Raw genomic sequence first — 18,315 nt, 5'->3', positions numbered from 1 at the left:
CCCATTTTATGACCTTTCTTGCCACAGCTGTTAAGTGGATCATCACAGTTGATAACTTAGTAATATTGATGTTAAGTGAATCTGGCTTCCCCATTGATTTTGCTTGCCAAAAGGTTGCAAAAGGTAGTAACGTGACCTTGGGACCCAGCAACAGTCCTAAGTATGAGTCAGTTGCCAAGCATCTGAATTTTGATCATATGATCATGAGGATGCTACAAAGGTTGTAAGTGTGAAAAACGGTCACAAGTCACTTTTTTCAGTTACCATTGTAACTTTGAATGGTCACTAAATGAACTGTTGTAAGTCGAGGACTAGCTGCATACCCATAGGTTCTAAAATTGGGGCGGAAGGAAGAAGAGGAATACGTTTTCTTCCAGTGTATCAGAAGGAGCTTCAAGAATGCAGCTTATTCTATTAATATAAGTTAGACCCAAAAACTTTGTAAGTTCACCTCTAGCACAAGTATCACGACTGCTGTGAGAGCCTATTGGGAGGCAATGAATATTCAGGAAAGCACTCCAATGGACCAGGGCCTCTTCAATCGACTTATTTCATAAACTTGAAAATTGGGCAACAAGAAACAAAGCTTCTTTGGGTATAGGACGCAGCTCAGTGGTTGACATTCAGTAAACGTAGCATCAACTAAGAAAGGGTTCAGAACAGAATCAGAAAAAGAACAACTGAGGGGATAAAGGGAAGAAGTGCTGCACAAATAATCATCAGAAACAAATTCTGGAATCTGTCTTAAAGCATAAATGTTCTAATGGGAACATTCCTCTAATGGGAGGAAGAGAGATGTAGCTTCCTCTAAAATCTGTTTAACAGATACAACCATGCTTTTTTCCAAGACTTAGTTTTAAATAACAACTTATTAGCCATCCATTTTAAACTTCCTGTGTATAAAGATTCTAAAGATATTTTTAAGTTTTGCAGGACGCAAAATTTCAGATTTCAGGGAATAGAGGCTGAATCCAAGACAAATTAATTCAAGAATATGAAACAAGCTTTTCAACCTAACAACAATAAATAAATTATAATAAATTATTAAGTTACCACTGCTTTCAAAAATGTCAGCAAGAAATTTACACTAAGTACCTTAAAGGACATATGCAAAAGACTTATCACATATAAAGAGGGCTATGTATTTTGTGGATGTTGCAAATACTTCTCAATAATGGAGAGCCAGTTTGAGTTTTGCTGGGGCAAATCTTGCTCTTCAAAATGAACTTTGAAACTGCACACAATTCTTTCTTACAAAATGTGATTTTCTGGGCTTAGGAAAAATGTGAGGAACTTGAATTTCTGCTCTTGACTTTTCATCCCAGCCTCAATGTAAGATAAGACTGAGGTGTTTCAAAATTTACTGCCTCATATTAAAAAGGTCCCAGAGGCCTTTCTTTTTTTCCCCTTTTTTGTTTGATAAGCCATAACTTTTTTGCTGACTCATCTAAGCCTAACTGCTATTGCTATCTTGGCTTTCCATTCTTGAGAAGGGCAATGGGTTGTAACCCCATCTGTAAGACCGGGACCGACTTCAGCTAGTCATTTCTGCCTAAAAGGGATACGCCAGTGCTTTTACAAGAGCTCTAACAACTCTGATGAATTCCAGTGTTAATAATAAAAATGGGAAGAAAAGCAAAATAAAATAAAATAAGTGGGAGAGATCTGTCCATTTTCAAATGGCTGATGGCCCCTTCAGTGGAAACCTTCCACATTGCTACCCGTGTCCCATTTGCATTCAAACAGAAGGCAAAAGCAATTTTTCCCAATCTGGCTAATTTTCCATTGCTTAATCAAACATATTCTGGCACCTTCCCATCCTCCCCACCCCCCAAAATGCTATCCAGCTTTTTTTTTAAGTGAGCAAGAAGTTGTATTTCAGCTTGCTATTCTTCGCCTCCCTGTCCCAACCACTCACATTCTGGCCTCCCAGAATTCCAAAGCTGGAATGGAACTGGGAGAATATATGAAATCCAACTTAGCACATGACCCACAATGCTATCCCAAGAGAGACAGGCGTCCAGCTTCAGCTGACATACCTCCAAGTAAAGAAAAGCTCAACCCTCCCAAACAACTATTTTATACCGCCAAATGCAGCTTGAGCTCAGACCTTTCTTACAAAAGCAGCATTCTTAAAGACACAGGAACCGGGAGCAGGTTTTGCTCATAAAATCTTGGAGACAGTGGCGATCTCACCCTCCCCCCCACATCCCCAAATGCCAAAAGGTAAACAAAACGTTAAACTGGCTCATAATTTCCCATGTTGGAAAATATGGATAGAAAAGAAAAGCACCCCAAAAATAGAAATTTGACAAGAAAAATAACATTCTTCATCCTTTAAGGAGCCTACAGTCCAGCTTCAGTGGATTCCAACTTCTTTTTTGGAACCAGGTGGGGTCAGGGGTGCCCATTTCTGTGCACAGTTGTGCTTCTGTTCAAGCCCGGGACTCTTTTCCGGAGGCCCAAGACAGCCAGAAAGGAAACACCAGGAGTCTTTTCCAGTGCAGCTTCCCCAGCTACAGGATACTGGTGACCCATTTCCTAATTTGGAGATGGGAAATAGAAAGATGGGTGGGAGGTGAAACCTCCCCCCCCTCCCCCCAAAGTGTGTAGACATTATTAAGGACAAAAATGTAGCATGTCTTTCTTTCTGCATATCCAAGATTGAACTATAATGCTAGATGTGCTGTGTGCTTATAATTAGGTACATGCGGACTGGTTTTGAACTCTAACATTCACTTTGCTTTAAAATCCAAAATGCACATTCTAGCTCTTATAATTGTAAGCCTGTCAACATATCCAAAGTTACCAAGGGAAGCTTGCATTATACCGATTCAGGAAAAACGTTTGGTAGACTAGGGGACTAGACTTCCATAATGGAAAATGAGCAAATATAGGTTGTCCTCGACTAACAACCATTCGTTTAGTGACTGTGCCAAGATACAACAGCATTCAAAAAAAGTAACTTACCACCAAGTCCTCACACTTATAACTTTTGCTGTATCCCCACAGTCACAAGATCGAAATTTAAGCACTTGGCAATTAGCATGTATTTACAATGACTGAACGACCCCGGGGGTTATAGGGTCACTATTTGCGAACTTCCCAGCTGGCTTCCCAACAAATGAAATCAACAGGAAGCTGGAATTCACTTAACAACTGCAGTGATTTGCTTAACAACTGACCACAGTTGCTGTTGTAAAATCAGGCAGGACTCACTTAACAGCTGCCTTGCTTAGCATGGGAAATTATGAAGTCCGTTGTTAAGTCGAGGGCTACCTATGTATACAACTGCGCTTAACTGCACAGATAAAACCATTTTTTTTTGTTTTTGTTTTTTTTAAATATAGACTATATGCAAAGCTTCCAATACAGGATATGAAAGAACAATCAAACTAAAACCCCTTAAGGTTGAGAGAGAGAGAGAGAGAGAAAAGAGAAAACGGGAATCTTCTAATTTACAATGCTATACCCCGTGTTTCCCCAAAAATAAAACCGGGTCCTGTATTAATTTTTGCTTCAAAAGACACATTAGGGCTTATTTTCCGGCTAGGTCTTATTTTGGGGGAAATACGGTACTAAATGCGTCCGTCTGGCTGACGATTTTAACTGGGGTTTATTTTTGGGGTGGGGCTTATATTACAAACATCCTGAAAAATCATGCTAGGGCTTATTTTCCAGTTGGGTCTTATTTTCGGAGAAACACGGTATTACCATCAGTGACAGCAGCATGACAGACAAGAACTCTCACTACGTAGAGGAATCTGCTTCTTGTTTCTGTTTGGAAAACAGCTGGGCCTCCTTCAGCGAGAGATACACTTCCTCTTGAGGGTCATAGTAGTAGAACTTGCGAATGTATGCAATCAGAGGCCTGATCAGGGAAGGGAAAGGAGATTCCAGTAAATTTTGGAGGTCCAAGAAATCAGAATAGACATACCAAGTAAATAGACTGATGAATCTCTCCCTCTCTTTTAATTAGGGAGTCCAGAAAAATTGAGTTTGCAGCACTCCTATCTCTACAGATCTTCATCTAACAAAACTTTGTGCAGGGATGTTTGAGTGTATAAAAGTGGCCAAGATCAACTGCATTCTACATTCTAACATGAGAGCTTGCAAAATTATGCTCAAAGATTTTAAAGGAAATAAACATTTTTTTTATAAAGATACCTTAACTTTTTGGTGCTTGCAGCATATACAGATGCAGACCTTTTTAGTTCCTGGTTCCCTTTCCTTGAGAAATTTATCATCTCTCTTTCTCCCGCTTAACTGGTTGTCATAATCTTTCTAAAGTGTTTCAACCTTGGTGTGAAATTTCTAACAATGTTTCGCAGTGAAACAACTTCCAAACAGCAAGGTCAAAACAGTTTGTTCCAACACCTGAACAGGATTTTTGAAGACCTTTGTTCTATGCATCCACCATCCTACAACCTCTCCATTAATGTAGAGAAACAGCTATTGTATTTTTTTACGTTGTGCCAAACTGGCCGACACTACTAATTTTATCATGAGTTGGACAAAGCAACAAATCTGATTCTTTAGCCAACCAGAGCTGAAAGGAGCACAAAGCAAAAGGGGGACCTACTTGGGAAGTGGGAGCTCGGCAATGTGATCGATGCGGACCAGTTGCCTTATCTGGAACCGGCAGAGGTGCTGTAGCGACTTGACATTGCTGAACCTAGAGACCGGATAGAGAAGTTGGACAGGAGTTGGAGGGAGACCTGTAAATTAAAAAAAAAAAATAGGCAGACATCAGGTTAGAAGAAAACATAACAGCATCAATTGAAAAATATTTTCCTCAGGATAAGAGAAAACAGCAAATGCTAGAATCCTGCAGCTGTTCTCTGAATTGATCATTGTGCTGCCCTCTGGTGGAGACCTGGCTCCATACAGTCTTATGTTGGGATGTACCATATTTATCGAGTGCTAGAATAAACAAGGCCAGAATCAAAAGGCTGGAAACCAGACAAGGTAAAAGCGCTTCTCCCACTGAAAAAAAGTGGTTCTAAATCCATTATGCCCTATGGTTGGGAGAGAGATGTAAGATTTGAATATGAGTTACTTGAGTCTTATTTCTTCAATTTGTATATCCCCCCCCACCCCCCCGGTCATCCCAACAACTGACTCTCAGCACTGAGAGCTTCCTGTAGCATTATTATTGTTATTTTTGTTGTTGTTGTTTTTAAGTACAGGTAGTCCTTGATGTACAACCACAGAACTTATGTTGCTAAGTGAGAAATTTGTTAGTGAGTTTTATCCCATTTTACGACCTTTCTTGCCACATTTGTTAAGAGAATCACTACACCTGTTAAATTAGTAACACGGTTGTCAAGTGAATCCCTCATTGATTTTGCTTATCAGAAGGTTGCAAAAGATGGCCACATGACCCTGGGACACACTGCCACTGTCATAAATATGAACCAATCGTCAAGCATCCAAATGTATATCACGTGACCATGGGTATGTTGCAACAGTCATAAGTATGAAAAAGTCACTTTTTTTCAGTGCGGTTGTAACTTCATTAAATGAGCTGTTTTAAGTTGAGGATTTATGTGTATAAAAATATTGGGATTCAGGGCATTTGAATTTTGCTAATTTCCCCTTGTACATTCAAGTTCTTTACAATTGTGAAACATGCTTATTCAGTGCATCTTTCTCTAACTGAATAATATGACCTGTGTATGATGTCAATTTTTATAGATGAATTGGAAGAACAACTTTTGGGTCAATGAATCACATATAATTTCTATGTCAAAGGTTGTAGATTAATTCACTGCTATTTGAGAGAATTTCCACTCAAGTGCAATGTAACTGATAAATGAAAGCTGTAAGCCAAAAGTGAAGGGCCAAAAGTGCTTCATCCTTGGCTTATATTTCAGCCTTTGAAGTGAAGAAGAATTACTGTACAACTTCACATTCCCAAATTATTTTAACCAGCAGGCCAGTTAAAAATGTCTAATGGAAATGCATGTATGGCAATGTTAGAATGGCTTCAGGAACAGGATAAACCAGATCTTCAAGTATATCTGAAGCACTTTTACTTTACAATCCGATTCCATACACTCAACTATTGCCTGGAATAATTTATTCTGGAAGTCAGAGCATTCTGTCCAATTCCTGTTGGATATTTCAGAATAGCTTTACTGTTTGGGGGAATACATGTTTTTGCCAACAAAAACTAAAAATAATTGCTGCTCATTCTATATCTTGGTTAATAAATACCACGACAAAAGAATATCTAAGAGCTACCTGAGTCGCCTCCAATACACACAAAGACACACGCGCGCACACACAAATACACACACACACACAAACACACTTACCTGGCACTCTCGATCGCAGGAAATAAAGGAACTTTCCATTTTTGGAATGCATGATAGCACGTTTAATAAACTCCACCACAGACTGGCAACGGTCCTCAAACTTCGGATGGCACCAAAGACTAAAGGTTCCTGAACCAAGAAGAACAGGTCCATTACAGAATGAGGAAGTATAAGGGGGGACGTGCACAGTTTGTGGGGACTGGCTTTGCACAAGCTTACTTAAATAAAATATAACCATCAGACACACAATACTGGCATTGAGAGATCCAGGTTTGAAAATCACATTCCACAATAATTCATTAAGTGAACCTAGGCAAATCCTTCCCGTTCGAACTGAGTAGGAAGTCACCCTAAGGTGCCCAGTGCTCCACTCACCTCGGTAGTGCTCCATTCTAGTGTGATGGGTAATACCCTGTGATCGAAAGCTGAGGCTCAGAATGTAGCGCGGATCAGAGCTGTCACGAACCAGGAACGATCCATCTGGCTTCCCCTTTAACTTCATCTCGGCATCTTCCCAGTTCATAGGGCCCCAGTACCATCCACACTGATTTACGAAAATATTCATTCAATAATTTATCTAAGAATCCGATTCCAACATTTAAAAGAAAATTCAAACATTGGAGCATATTTTTTTAAAGAACCAATTCCAGATGCTCAGAATGCTAAAATATAGCCTAATTATCTAAACTGATACCTGCAGTTGACCTGCCAGAATTTCAAGCCAGCATGGCAACTGCAATCCCTCACTTTGAGCCAGAAGACTAACATCTGCCCATTTCCTTCCAGATGACAAAAAATTAACAATCATCTTTGACATTTTGAAACACAGCATTCTATTTCTCAGAACAGCTTTTTTAAATAAAGCAAGATTCATTGATCCAACATTGCCTGATGTGTTCTCCCCTTTATTTATATTGAATATGCAAACTGACACTGTATTAAACAGCAAAATAAATAGCAAAACAACAGGGCCATGTGTAGCTTATCCATTCGAACTAGTTTTCATCTTGCACACCAGTAGCGCATATCCTGCAAATCCATTTGGTTGTCAGTCCTCTTGACTTTACTTCTTTGTTTTCAAGGAGATCAAAGCATCATCAGAAAAAAGAAAAGCAGCTTAAGGACCTTTACTGAATAAATAAATAAAAGCCTTACTTTTTCCAACTCTCGTAAGCTAGCTGCAAAACTGCTTGAATCAGGCCGATAAAGGGGGCACTGAAGGTGCTGTGCAGACTGACTATGTACCGCTTCGGATGCTCTGATTGGGAGTATCCGGGGAAATGCCTCTGGAGAAGAAAAGAAAACAAAATGGATTCATTTCGACATTTCATGGAATTATTTCATGTGCCCTGTTCCCTGAATGCTGTCTTGAGTCCCCAAATTCAGCAATTCAGTTTAAAAGCCCAGCAACTGGCAACATTTACCATGGAAATTCAGGAAAGCTTTAGGAGCAAAGCTGAACTGACCAGAGGCATGTGGTGGAGGCGGTGGAGGCAGAGGAAAAGACTGGAGCGACGAAGACCCCATCGGATTCACTAAGACAGATGCAGGCAGTGTCCCACTGATATCGTCTAGAAAAAGAACCAAAAAGGTTAAGCGGTCCAGGAGATATGAAAAGCAACAGAGTAAAAGCTTATGCTGGGCTCTCTTTCTCTGAGCATCTGAACATCCATCTTTGCTGGCTACATCAATAAAAAATATGTGCATAGACAAACTTGTGGAAGTTATTCATATCTAGTTGGCGTCTATTACGTTAAATGCCACCATTCAAAAAGAAATATTGTCAGGGTTGCCTCATCTTACATCTATCAACATTCTGGATAATATATATATATATATAGAAGCAGTAGGATTGAAATTACTGATTTTTTTAAAAAAATATTTAATGTGGTAGGCTTTATAATATATATTAATTAATTAATTAAAAAGCCTATCACATTAAATATTTTTTTTTAAAAATCACTAATTCCAGTCCTACTGCTTCTATAATTGTGATGCATCTCTGGGCAAACCAAATTTTATTGATTCCTCTAGTTATAAAATATTGTCTAGTCCAATATAAGTAAATAATGTTCCCTGGGTGGCTTCAAATGCTCAGAACTGTTAAAGGCGGAAGCACAAGATTACATAATTTTATTGCAGCATTAACCAGCATAAGACATAAACGAGTAGACCTTCTTACTGTCCACATAGGATTAAAAAAAGACAAAGAAAAAGTTGGACAGAATCTGAGAAACTGAAGGGAGTACCTCTGAGCCAAACATTCAGAAAGGGAAGCAAAAGAGCTGTTAGTGTCCTTCACATCATGGCTAGCAGAAACAGAGTTATGAAAAACATGCAAATTCACATGATTTATAGAGTTGAAGAATTTAGTTCTGAACGTGGACTGCATAGTTTAGGATTTGAGAATAAGAAAGAAAACAGAATAATTACAGGACTGAGAATATATACAAAGTTACTGCTTTGAAATCATTCCCATTTAAAAAAAAATGAGATTGGATTGTATGGTATAAAGAATTCCAAGGAAATCCACTTAATGGTAGTCCTTCTTTAATGACTGCCTCATATAGCCACCATATGAAGTTATGACAGTAATGAAAAAGTGTCTTTACAACTTCCATTTACAACTTTCTCAAGTTTGTCAAGTGAAAGAAAGCTGAAGTAAGATCATAAGTACGATTGCAGTTTACTTAGTGACTGTGACTGAGTTGTCATTCCCAACTGTGGTGACTAAACGAGGACTATCTGTATTCAAAGGTACTATCTCAAGGGCGAAGAATATGGCCATCATCCTTTTCTGCAGAAAGATGCTAATGGAAATAGTTTGGAAAGAAGGCAGAAAAAGCAAGCAAGCAATACCCAGAAGGCTGAGGCTTCGTCGTGGAGGAGGTGGAGGTGTGGGAGGGTGTGGGGATGTCAGGCCACGCTGAGAGATATCAACATCTACCAGCGATACTGTCTCACCTAGAGAGAGAGGGGGGGGGGAAAGAAAAAAATGCTTTAGAGACTAATGCAAATGTAACTTCACCTCTAGCACATTTGAGAGTTATTGTTTATATTAGAAGTGCAGGTCCAATATAACCAGACAGAACGATCTCTGACCCCAGGCATATGCCATGGTTGATTCCTAATTAAATTTGCTACAATGTAGACACACTGGCTATTCTTGAAAGGTGTTCTAAAACTATCATCAGTTAAATGAATGGCAACCAGATTGCTTTCTGTGCTATGTATTTCAGATGATAGTGATTAAGAAATTGATCAGCTTTCAGAGATCTTTCTATATCAACCAAAATAATTGCCTAATAGGAATATAAAACAGAGCCTTTTTGTGGTAACACAATGGCTATGAAAGTCTCGTCCAAAGGAAAATAAGCTACTTTCACCTGCCATGACTTTGGACAGTCACATGTGTCACCTCATTTTAAGGAATTTAACTGAAAACAGAAATTTTTAATTCAGCTGAATACTGAAAAGATTGTAAAAATTGTTATCTTTTAATATTCTTTGTCTCGTGAGCTATCTTGTGGGCCATTTTTAGAGCCAAAAGCCATTATATAAGTAAGGTCATTTCTTTTGCTTATGAATAATTAAACTATTTAGCTGACTCTCAAACTTGCTGAAGCAAGTTTTGCTAAGGGAATATCTGGGCCAAATACTGGACTTGAAACAGTATTTAATCTGTATCTGAAGGCACAGAATAGTCTTGTATTTCATATATGTATGTGAATATCCACTGCTTATTTTCAAAAGATTTAAGGAGCAAAGAAGACACAGCCTTGACCAGCAGATTTTTGTTTATAACCACAAATAGCAAAGACAATTCTCACAAAGAAAACGCCTTTGTGAGTTGGGCTGGGGAAATAATCCCCGATTTACAATAGTTCACTTAGTAATCATTCGAAGTTACAACGGCACTGAAAAAAAGTGAGTTATAACCCTTTTTCACACTTATGACCACTGCAACATCCCCATGGTCATGTGATCAAAATTCAGACACTTGGCAACTGATTCATATGTATGACGATTGCAGTGACCTGGGGTCATGCAATCACCTTTTGTGACCTTCTGATAAGCAAAGTCAATGGGGAAGCCAGATTCATTAACAAGTGATGTAAAATGGGGCAAAATTCACTTAACAACTATCTCACTTAGCAACAGAAATTTTGGGCTCATGAATCTAGAGATTTGACTCAATTTACCAGATGGAGTACTATATGATTAAACATTTGTTTGAATATGGTTAAAATAATAGATACACTAGGGATATAAAGGGGCTCTACAGTAAGAGGAACAAGATATACAAGTAGTATAATATTTCTTATAATATATGAAATGTAAAAATATTGGGATGGTGTATGTGGATGGAAAGTTTGGACATTTAAAGGTAATTAACTTTGAGAAAATTATGACTGATAAGAATGGTTTGAATATAGTGGGGAAATTAAGCTTAAATAAGAATCTTGAAAACAGGACATATAGTGACTTAGCAAGATAACTTTTATAAAAACAATTGAAACATACGCTGATCAGAAAAGATGTTATATGCGGATATTACTGTTATTTGTACAAACACAAGAAAAATACTTATATCCAACATTGTATGTATCAAAAATATTAAGAACTACTGGAAGAAGAGAAGATCAAAGCAATATATCATTAATCAATATATTGATTATGGAACTATAGAAATTAATTATTATTGATTGTTTTTTAAATATAAGAACCCAGACAACACACTGTTTACCAAGCACTAAAGACTGCTATTGTAAAAAATCAATAAAATATATTAAAAAAAATTGGGCTCAATTGGGATTGTAAATCAAGGATCACCTGTATAATATTCTATCTCACACTGAAGAAAAGATACTCCTGTCATATGGAACAGCAATGTGTCCAATATTGAGAACAGCTTCTGGATTTATGTCTGCAATCCAAATACTTAGTAGGTATAAAACTTCAAGCACCTTGAAACGCTGACCATAATTCCCCATCCCTGAGTTCCCAGACATATGCAAAAGCTGAAGGAAAGAAAGATTCAAGAACAACCAGAGCTAAATGGCTAACTGGAACAGATAGAAGGCAGATAGTTTCCAAATTTCAAAGCCGGGTCTCAATATTGCCCAGATATATCAACAACTGGTGAGCTTTCAGCTAAATGCATCAAATTTTGGTGATATTTCAGAATAAAAACAATAAAATATAGTGCAATTTGACACATTTTTTTTAAAAAAAATATTGTTTTCTTGGAAAGATTAATGTGTGCTCTTTATGCAAAACTGTGTAACCAAATTATGTCCTTGGAGCTGGAATCATAATATGCTCTCTGGATTCCAACCATGTCATCTGTCCAGAAGGAAAAGATGCTTTTAATATTTTCACCTTAAAATTGTTGGACTTTACCACAAATTCTCCAGGACATGCCCTGCTTGCTATTATATTACTTAGAAATTAGAAACATTTTCTTCTTCATGTTTCCTTGGCTCTAATTCTATGGTAGATTTGGGATTCTATGGGAAATGCTAACCTCTTCATGACACTAGTATATGTATTTTAATCTGAACTGATTCTGTGTAATCTCAGCTGATTTCAGTTAGGTTTTTGTGTCTTCGGCTAAAAACAAGGACATGTTTTTTTAGAAATCAGATGATAGGCAGAGAGATTGCTATCCCAGTTTGGGCAACAGGATTCTTTTGTATTCTAGGAGAGAGACCTAATCCAATACATAGCAACAGCTACTAATATTCTATTTTATGATGGACTTGACATTGGGGAAAAGTTGAAACAGCTAGACAATCTCTCATTCAATTTATTCTGTGAACCTTCTGTGACATTGGGATAGGTTCTTTAAGAGAAACCCTAAGACAGTCTTCCCCTATGATATCTGCAGATTATCAGACATGAAGTTCAATACCTGAATATTATCAGGTTGGGGAAAGCTATTCTACAGAAGACTTTGTTGATTGTGGATGAGAAAATATATAATATATTCATGATATTTCTTAATATTTTTGTTAAAAAAATCAGAATCACTCCAAAGTAGCTATTTTTTTTAATCAATAGCATTACTCAAAGTCTAATAGCTACATATTATGTATGCAAACTTGAGTAAAAATATAGGGCTTCCTTCAATAATAATGAAAGAGAAAAAGAAGCCTCAGGTTCAACACTCACCTGTGAAGAGGGGACCAAAAGCAACTGGAGAAAAGGCACTTTGTGTTCGCATCAATCTTTGTTTTCTACAAAAATACAGACAAAAGGGTCTATAAATAAAGATACATTTGCATTCATCTCTTCTTTTATCTATATCCACAATAAGATGTTGTATAAACACTAAATACTTTTGTTATGACCTGAGTGAATATGTATATACACAGCCAAAATGTGTCATGGGTGAAAAGAAGAAGCCAAACCATGACTTTTCAGTTTAGCTAATCTAGAAGTCCAATTTCAGAGAGAAGCATGGCTTTATTAATAGATTTTTCCATAATAATTTAATTCTTTATTTAGCATGCTTGAACTTCTATTAACACTAAGCCTTCTGATTCAAAAGTGCTATCCCAAGATATTTTGCTGTCTAAGAAAAAAGAGGAAATGCATCCATGTCAAAAAGGCACAACACCCAGGGTCAATTTGTCTCTGCTCATCCTCATTTTACACACACACACACACAGAGAAAGGGGGGGAGGGAGGGAGGGAGGGAGGGAGAGAAAGAGAGAGAGAGAGAGAGAGAGAGAGAGAGAGAGAGAGAGAGAGAGAGAGATCAGAAAAAGGAAATCAAAGAAAAAGAAAAAAGAAAAAGAGATGAGGCTGCAGCAGATTCATTTAATAGGTGCTTTACTTTCCTGCTTCTGTGTCCAGAAAGGAGAAGGCCTAATTACAGATCCAGATAACAATGCAGAATGAAATGAGTAAACTATCTTAATTAGTTTGACCCACAACCCAGGTAAAGTGCTAGATTTAGTAATCAGGTAGTTTAGCATGTTCATAAATGTGGTCATTGAGGGCACTGAAACACAAATAAGGACAATTAAGAAAATAGCAGCTTTTTTTGCAGCATTAATTTATCAGGATTTTTTTTTTGTCCTATCCATATTATGATAGATTTATGTGTCCTTGACCATACCAGGGCCAGTCCCTGTTTCAATTCTTGAAACCAAGAATTGAAAGAGATCTCACGTCACAGGAATGGAAATGTGGTTCCTTTAAAGTCAACTAAGAACCTCAGCAACCCCCATTTTCTTCAATATGGGAAGGAGGTTCTCTTAAGAGGTTCTGGCTTGTAATTCTTGCCCCCTCCAAATACTAGCCATGCTGATTGGAGTAGAAGGGAGCTACCCAAGACCTCTGCTCCCAATGCTTTCTGCTGTAACTGGAAACAATTCTTCAAGAAGGACACAGTTGTTGGTTTCTTCACACTACAGTACTGCTCAAGTGCCTGATCAGAGATTCCTGAGATCTTCTGTGTGTAAAATATATTTAACACTGAGTTATAAAGGATCCGCCTGAATGTAAATTAACCAGCCACTGTAACCAAATTCTTGCAATTGAACATTAATTTATGAATCTAGTTGGCCAAAGTGGGAAATGCACATTAATTCGAACCCTATTTCGAATCAGCAATAGCACATAGGCTTGATCAAATCAAGGCTAAACAAAATAAAAGCAATAGTTTTATGTAGCACATTGCAGTCTCTGCCAACCTGGCTCCTTCCAAAGCTAAAGGACTATAAGACTCAAAAGAGAAGTGAATGAAGAGAATGGCAGTCCAACATATCTAGAAGCATACTGTAAAAAGCAAAATGGAAAACTTTGTTGAAAAAAAGAAACAACTAAGCCAAGTGAACTCCATCACTCTATGCATGTATTTTAATCCAGAGCCAGAAAATTTAGTCAGCACTTTACAAAATTCAGTATCTTTTCCTTGCAAATTTGTATAAATATTAAACCACAAACTATCCCACTACCTTTTACCCAAACAGGATGAGCAACACAGCTTGTGGTTAGTTTATATTTTAAAGTGGTATGTGAACCTGTAAAGTGGACAGATTAAACTAACCAATGCTGTGTCAGCAGGCAAAATCAATCTATGAAAAAATCCATATGAAATCTCATAGAAATAGTAATAGGTTGTCTTAATTTATTGACATTTCAGAGCTGTGGATGAAAGAAACACTTTTTCTGAATGAATATTTCTTTTCTTAAGCAAGCTCAGAATCACAAATCCTTCCAACGATTACTAGAAATTGCCAAAGGCCTTTCTATTAAAGAAGTCCACCTCCAGTCATTTCAGAGACATCTGCAGAAGGTAACAAATGACAAAAAAATGCATGTTATAAACACCTGATTTATGTACAAATTCCCAACACTGGATGCAAGGCTTGAGTTGCACTGTGACATAAATTTCATAATTTTTATCACCCTGATTTGTGTCACACACACATACTGCAATTTGCAAGAAAAAGTCCCCTAGTAAGCAAGTTCCCAGCACTGCAGCTTTCCCTGCATTCACAATCGTACAGGCAGAGGTGGGACAGGAACCTTAGTTCCTATTTCTTTTTATATTAGGTCCCTCAAGGGAAACAGTTGGGAAAAGTGGCTCAGACCATTTTCAAAGGACTAAGGAACATGTAACCAAAGAACCAGTTTGGTGTAAAGGTTAAGGCAGTGGTTCTCAACCTTTTTAATGCCGCGACCCCAACCGGTCGTAAGTCGAGGACTAAACTGGTTGTAAGTCAAGGACTAAACCGGTTGTAAGTCGAGGACTAAACCGGTCATAAGTCGAGGTCTACCCAACCGGTCGTAAGTCGAGGACTTTCCCTGCCCGGGAGCGCCGCGCATGCATGGTTCCGCCCCCTGCGCCGGCCGAGGCGTAGCTGGCAAGCGGCAGAGATGGAGCAGGCCGACCACCAGCTGGCCCAGCCCAAGGGAGGTAAGGCACCTGCCGGAAAAGGGGAAAAAATGGCGGACAAAAAAAATGGCAGACAAAAAAAATGGCGGACAGCCTTGCTTGGCGACCCCCGTGAAATGGTCGATCGACCCCAAATGGGGTCCCGACCCACAGGTTGAGAACCACTGGGTTAAGGCATCCGGCTAGAAACAGGATGAGTTCTAGTCCTGCCTTAGGCACAGAGCCAGCTGGGTGACCTTGGGTCAGCCACTTTCTCTCAGCTCAAGGAAGGAGGCAATGGCAAATCACTTGCCAAGAAAACTGTAACTATCCAGGTAAGTCTCCAAGAATTGGACAAGATTGAACAGAAAAATTCACCAAGAATGAAACTGGCATTCAGATGCAAAGTCATAACTATTCATTTTTCTATTTAATTTAATTTAATGTAAGTTACTGAAGCAGTAGGCCTGAGCTTAAATGGACTCCAGAAGATGGTAGAGGACAGGAAGGCCTGGAGGAATGTTGTCCATGGGGGCGCGATGGGTCGGACACAACTTCACAACTAACAACAACAAAAGTTTTACTACTTTTCTTTACAACTGGGCAACCAAATTGTAAAAGCTATTTACGCTGATTAGTAGCAACACTCCAAGATCCCAAGTAAAACCTTTGCTGCACTGTGTGCAATCTGAACCTTTTTAACTTGAGATACCAAAGACTGAATAATGGGACAATATATACAAGGCAAGGCATATCCACCAATGAGAAGTAATGGTAGAATATGGTCAGTGAATTCCTTCCAACAGGCTTGAGAATACACAATCACAAATACAACTGGATCCTTTCAATTTCAAACTCTGGACAAAAACAGCCAATATGGAAGCCTTGAGATATTTTCTCTTCAATATCTGCACTACTGAGGACTTGCCATGCCAGCTGGGACTACACACCAAAAGAACTGGAGGTGCATCCTCGGAGTACAAAGACTGAATATAATAATAATAATAATAATAATAATAATAATAATAATAATAATTATTATTATTATTATTATTATTATTATTATTATTATTATTATTATTATTATTTAAAAAAAAGGCATCAAACACTTCTCCAAGTATTTGACAATTCCACAACCGAGGCCAAAGAGAAGGAGGCTGAAGGAGGCAGCAGTTTCCATATCCACTTTGCCCACCCTAATCCCCCCTTTCAATCTGCCCTCTACCAGATTGATGCAGCGGAACACCAGCGTGCTCAATTCTCCTTCCTTAATCCATATTCCAGCGGCCCAGCGGCCCCTCACCTGCTCGAGTCCTGTTCCCGGTAGCCAGGTTGAGACACATCGGGGAGGCTTCCTGCCGTGCCCGAGGGGGCTGGGGCAGTAGCGGCTTGAAGAAGTTCCCTCTCTCCTATCCGGCGTGCTCCAGTGGCCGCCCCGGGGTTGCAGGATGGCCCACTGCAGCTCTTGGTGCGGAAAAGGCGGCTGAGGCGAATCTTCAACGAACCTTTCCTGGAGGGGGCCGAAGAGCTGGGGCGGGGGGTAGCAACGGCGGATGCCGGGCCTGCCGAAGGAGCAGCAGCAGCAGCAGCAGCAGCGAACACCGGGAGGGCTGCAGCGGGCAAAGGAACGCGGCTGCTCCCCGTACTGGCGTTACTGGAGGGCTCGGCCTGCCCTGCAGCCGTCTCCTCCTCATCTTCCTCGTCAGGGCCCAGAGCTTCTAGGACCAGCAGGGCGTCGCTGGTCTCCTCCCCTGGGGGTAATAGGGACAGAGTGGGCGGCGGGACCATCGCCGGCTGAGGCAAGAGGTTCATGCAGGAGCAATCGCCGGAAGGTTTGCCCAGCCCTCCTAGCACCGTCGAAGGCGCCTGATGAAGCCCCAGAGCCGCCAGGTGTAACTCCAAGCCGGCTCCCGGAGAGAAAATGAAGCCACCCGGCGTTCCGCTCCAGCATCGTCCTCCTCCCAGATCGCCCTTCGGAGCATCCAGGAGAACGCACCGATGCCTAGCGCACAGGAGCTCCGACGGCGGTGGCTGAGGCAGTGGCGGCGGCGGCGGCGGCAGACAGCCGGCTGGGGACCCTGCCGAAGGTTCTCCAGTTTCTCCAGGGCGGAAGACCAGAAGCTGCGAGCCCCGCAACCCGCCCGCCCTTCCGCGATCCCGAGTTGCAATAGCTGCAGTCTCTCCAACAGCTCTGGCCAGCCCCAAGTCGGCTGCGGCTGACTCTGCTCCGCCGTATCCCAGCAAGCGACTCAGCACCCGATAAGAGGCCGCAGCTGCTGCAACCGCCTCACCGCCGTTGTCACCTCCTCTCCCACTGCCTCCTCCGGGCTCTGCTGCTGCTGCGGCCGCTCCTCCTCCTCCGGCCCGTTGCATCGCGCTAAGGGAGGCGGTGCATTGCATGAAGCAAAAGATTAGGCGTCTTCAGCCAGCAACCTGGACTGGGAGGCCGACTGGTCCAGATCGGCTACCCAGAGCTCAAAGCTTTCCCTTCCACCCTTGCTTGCTTTGGGGCCCGCCCGAGTAGGGGGTGTGCACGCCCTCCGACTTCCCTTTCCGCTGATGCGCCGATGATGCGATCTCCAAGGCGGCCAACCCTCTTTGCACTGCACGCACTCCTCCCACAGCCTTTCCCCCTAGCTAGCCTAGCCCGTCTCTTTCCCAGCTGTTTTTTTTTTCAGCTATAGGGGCTCAGCCACGCCCCCTATCGCTTTCAGACAGCATCTGGGGAGAATCCTCCTGCTTTTTTTTTTAACAAGTCCATCCCAAACTTTGGATGCTCGCACATGTGTGGCCGTTTCGGAAGGCAATGTGTTTTTTCCCTGCTTAAAAGTTGCTTTAAGAAACGGGAGGGGTACGACTGAAAAGCAAGCCTTAACTATTCCATTTATGAAGCAGAATGAGCGCGCAATAAAACGTTTGGCTGGAATATCCTTTTTGCAAGGTACACCGAAGCAAGGACTTAATAGCTCTCTCAAGGCTGAGGAGCTACACTGTGGTTGGCTGGCTTGTGATTTAATGTATGCTGTGAAAATGTTCTTGAAATAAAGGACATGTTTAGAACATCTTTTCCATGGTCAGAGGCTGAACTAAAGACTGAGATTGAAA

At 40.4% G+C, this 18,315-nt stretch overlaps 1 protein-coding gene across 1 annotated transcript; it reads right to left on the bottom strand.

The window, feature by feature from the left end:
* Positions 1 to 3,721: 3,721 nt before the first annotated feature.
* SOCS7 (suppressor of cytokine signaling 7) lies at positions 3,722 to 17,583 on the bottom strand. Its single transcript, XM_015810399.1, has 10 exons — positions 16,877 to 17,583; positions 16,514 to 16,744; positions 12,495 to 12,559; positions 9,180 to 9,284; positions 7,787 to 7,891; positions 7,476 to 7,606; positions 6,696 to 6,864; positions 6,321 to 6,449; positions 4,583 to 4,718; positions 3,722 to 3,871 (listed from the first exon to the last, which is right to left on the bottom strand). The coding sequence occupies exons 1-10, from the start codon at positions 17,581 to 17,583 to the stop codon at positions 3,751 to 3,753; spliced, it is 1,899 nt and encodes a 632-aa protein (XP_015665885.1). The 3' UTR covers positions 3,722 to 3,750.
* Positions 17,584 to 18,315: the final 732 nt, after the last annotated feature.

Source organism: Protobothrops mucrosquamatus, unplaced genomic scaffold (genome assembly GCF_001527695.2).
Source record: "Protobothrops mucrosquamatus isolate PMUCROS unplaced genomic scaffold, P.Mucros_1.0 scaffold10, whole genome shotgun sequence".
Taxonomy (NCBI): Eukaryota; Metazoa; Chordata; class Lepidosauria; order Squamata; family Viperidae; genus Protobothrops; species Protobothrops mucrosquamatus.
This window is presented reverse-complemented; position numbering and strand designations above follow the sequence as displayed.

What these genes read in the sequence shown, in the direction of transcription:
- SOCS7 (XM_015810399.1), bottom strand. Translation starts at nt 17,583, where the DNA reads ATGCAACGGGCCGGAGGAGGAGGAGCGGCCGCAGCAGCAGCAGAGCCC. An exon ending in CGGGAACAGGACTCGAGCAG is followed by an intron (nt 12,560 to 16,513) that starts GTGAGGGGCCGC and finishes GTATTTTTGTAG; the next exon opens with AAAACAAAGATTGATGCGAA. An exon ending in GCCGAGCTCCCACTTCCCAA is followed by an intron (nt 3,872 to 4,582) that starts GTAGGTCCCCCT and finishes TTCCCTGATCAG; the next exon opens with GCCTCTGATTGCATACATTC.